Raw genomic sequence first — 3,177 nt, forward strand, 5'->3', positions numbered from 1 at the left:
TTGGGGGCGTAATCAACCGAATAGTGTTCTGAATACAAAATCTGAGTATTTCAAACACAACTTCGGCCTTAGAGATGAGACCGGATAACTATGGCCCAAATATCAAAGTTTTTCCTTTTGACGATACGGAACTTTCTCACTTTAAGCACTTCTCCATTTAAGACTATCTTAATTAAGTTCTTGGCGGTGCCAAAATCTGGTATCAACACTCTTTTGTTTTGCGAAATACGATCAAAACAACTGATCGCCGCGTGGCCTCTTTCCGCCGTCCATGATCGGCGCGTGATCCGGTGCGTACGCGCGATACGTGCATGACTACTCGCACACGCACACGATACGGGCATGGCATGGCTAGCACCCAATACACGTAAGTATTTTTTTTCCGAGAAGAAACGGTGTGCAGTTAGTTGGCCTGCGCCGATCGCGATTAGCACCCAGGGTTGCCGTCACCACGGCTGCTCCCTCGTCTCCTCATTCGCTTCGCCCCCGGTATTCCTTCCCTGCCCCCTCGGCTGGGCGCTGCTATAAATAGCAGGCAGAGCGGTGTGGAACTGAGGAGTCCATCCACACACACACACACACACACACAAGCGAAACCCACTCAACCCAACCGTCTCGGAGCAGAGCAGAGCCTCTCTTTGTCCTTCACCTTCGTCTTCCTCCCTCTCGGCAGCTCGACCTTTGCATGGCAGCAGTGGCTAGCTCCAAGGGGCGGGTGATCGCTGGGAGCCTCGTCGCGCGCGTCCTCGCCGGCAAGGCCAACGCCTCCCCGAGGTATGCTCACATGCCTCCTGTGAGCCGGCCGTGAAAAACAGACTAGTACATGTTCCAAGTAAATCAGTTCTAGTGCTAGTACTACTGCTACTCTAGCTGCAAGATCTTGTTCTTGTTCTCATGGAGGTCCGTAGTGCTAGTTCTAGTTCTTGTACTCTACTTGTTATTGCGCCCTCGCCTGCGGTGCCGTTGGCACTGGTTGGTTCCCCTCACACAAGCATAGCATCATCTCGCTCTGTGAATGATTAACCCCTGTTCTTTGAAGCGGCGTTGTGGGATAGGCACCATGCTAAAACTTGCCTAGACATTTTCCAACCCAAAGATAGAAAGATTGTGTGTTTCAGTTTCTTTATCGCTTTGGAAACACCCACAAAGTTCTTTATGTATAAAAAGCAGGGCAGAAATGCATTTTTCTCTCTCTGAAAAAGTTTCAGTTTCACAAACTTGTTTAGTCAGTCCCTAGGGAAAAGGAAAAGGATTGATTGATCTCCTGCCCATACGCGTCAACGATCTGTGGCAACACAGCCACAGGATGCCTCGGTGAATCTTGAGCCCACGGGAGAGCTCCACCACACAAGAGAAGGATAGATCCATGGAGATGGGAAGCATAGGCGAGGAAGGGACGGTGGACGGATATTTATTGCTCCTTGTACTCCAGTAAGTTGTTGTTGTTCACAGTGCGCAGGCAATGGGACGCATCGCTCTCCTCGGTCGTTTCTTTCGGGGAGATTTTTTCACGTCGGCGAATGGGAGGACGGGTAGGTGCGCGGTGGCTGTCCACCCGCCATCTGCCGGCCTGCGCGCTCCCTTGGTTTTTACTCCAAGGGACGGGACGGGTGGGGTGGGGCAGGCGCGAGGAGAGCTTTATTTTTTCCTTTTTCCTTTTGCAAGGGAGGAGAGAGGTGGGTGGTGGCGCCCACGGAGTTGCCGTCAGATCCAGGGGCAGATGAGCCCTGTACGGTTCCACTCCGTTCCGTTTCGTGTCGCCTTGTTCTGGGTTCCGGATCTGAACCGTCCGATCGGGACGGGCCTTGTTCCTGGGGTGTACGGGGTGCTGGGTGCACGTACAAGCTAGGGTGAGTAGGATGACGGCACCGGTCTTATCCACAAGACCCACCCACACCCACCGACGACGCCTCCTGCCTTGGCCGTCGTTCCGCTCCACCTTCTCCCCCCTACTTTGTCATCCCCTCTTTGCTGCCTGGCCCCAGACGTGCGTGTGAGCGTGGCCCAAGCGGCATGCTTCGTGCCTCCATGCGTAGAGCGCGTGTCACACGGAAAGAAAAACTGACGGGCGTCGAACCGGCACGGCACGGCACTCTTTGCGTGCGTTTCTCTCTAGAACCCGGCGTTCCGGACACCTACCACACTTTGTGGTCTGCGCTGCCCACGGCAGCAGAGAAAAAAGGCTTTAAAAAAAACTTAATGGAAAGCGGACAGCGATCTGGCCAAGATACAAACTTTTTTATACAAAAAAAAATCTTAACGTTCACTTATTGGTTGTCCACCTTTAAGATCTTGTTGATATGCTACCATCAAGTCAACGTGGTACCGTGGTATAGGAATATGATACAACGACCTCATTAACCAACGGTCCGGTTTTGGTGTTTGTTTTTCAGGAGGGCGGTGCACGCGTCGGCCTACGACAAGAACGTGGACGAGCAGGTGCGCCCGGCCTTCGTGCCGGACGATGTGATCGGCGGCGCCGGGAGCCCAGACAAGTACTGGGGCCCTCACCCCACCACCGGCGTCTTCGGCCCCGCCGCGGTCGACCCCAAGCTGGCCGCCACCCTCGCGCCGGCCAGCGCCGCCGCGAATGGTGGCGCCTCCGTGCTGGACCAGAAGGTGTGGTTCCGCCCGCTCGAGGACGTCGAGAAGCCCCCCGTCGCCTGATCGCCGGCGACCACCAAGACGACGATAGCCCAGCTCGACATCTCTATCACTCCGCTTAGCTGGGCTCGACCACCCACCTAATTATAATCTACAGTAGTGTGCTTGTGCTATAGTACAGACATGGCAGGCACCAGAACCAGTAGTAGTATTGCGGTGTTGCTGCCTGGAATAAGAGCGAGCAGAAGATGTGTGATGATGATGATGACACTGATGTTGGTGGCTGTGATGTACTCCCGTCTTAAACCGGTACTATTGCAAGTGTTTGGTAACCGCTGCGTCTCTTGATTGTGCAAATTTTGCTCTTTTGGGGACGTTCTCTGTCAGGCATTCAGTATAGACAGGGACTTGAACACATCGTGACTGAGCTGCATTTGGCTGGGGTTTGATCAACGTGTATCACGCTGTGAATTTGCTGTGTGGTCCAGACCCATATTTTTTGAAACTCGGCAAAAGATTTGCCATTTTCATTGAATAAAAATAAGGAAGAAGGTTTAGAGTTTGTGGCCAACG

General features: G+C 53.4%; 1 protein-coding gene across 1 annotated transcript; it reads left to right on the forward strand.

Annotated features, from left to right (window-relative positions):
• Positions 1-495: 495 nt before the first annotated feature.
• On the forward strand, positions 496-2,936 carry LOC109737251 (late embryogenesis abundant protein At5g17165). Its single transcript, XM_020296434.4, has 2 exons — positions 496-774; positions 2,394-2,936. The coding sequence occupies exons 1-2, from the start codon at positions 686-688 to the stop codon at positions 2,665-2,667; spliced, it is 363 nt and encodes a 120-aa protein (XP_020152023.1). The 5' UTR covers positions 496-685; the 3' UTR covers positions 2,668-2,936.
• Positions 2,937-3,177: the final 241 nt, after the last annotated feature.

This window comes from Aegilops tauschii, chromosome 2 (assembly GCF_002575655.3).
Source record: "Aegilops tauschii subsp. strangulata cultivar AL8/78 chromosome 2, Aet v6.0, whole genome shotgun sequence".
Classification (NCBI taxonomy): Eukaryota; Viridiplantae; Streptophyta; class Magnoliopsida; order Poales; family Poaceae; genus Aegilops; species Aegilops tauschii.

Bases quoted from the DNA above. Each gene is read 5' to 3' on its own strand.
- LOC109737251 (XM_020296434.4), top strand. From the start codon at position 686: ATGGCAGCAGTGGCTAGCTCCAAGGGGCGGGTGATCGCTGGGAGCCTC. The intron at 775-2,393 runs GTATGCTCACAT...TTTGTTTTTCAG, and splicing joins AAGGCCAACGCCTCCCCGAG to GAGGGCGGTGCACGCGTCGG.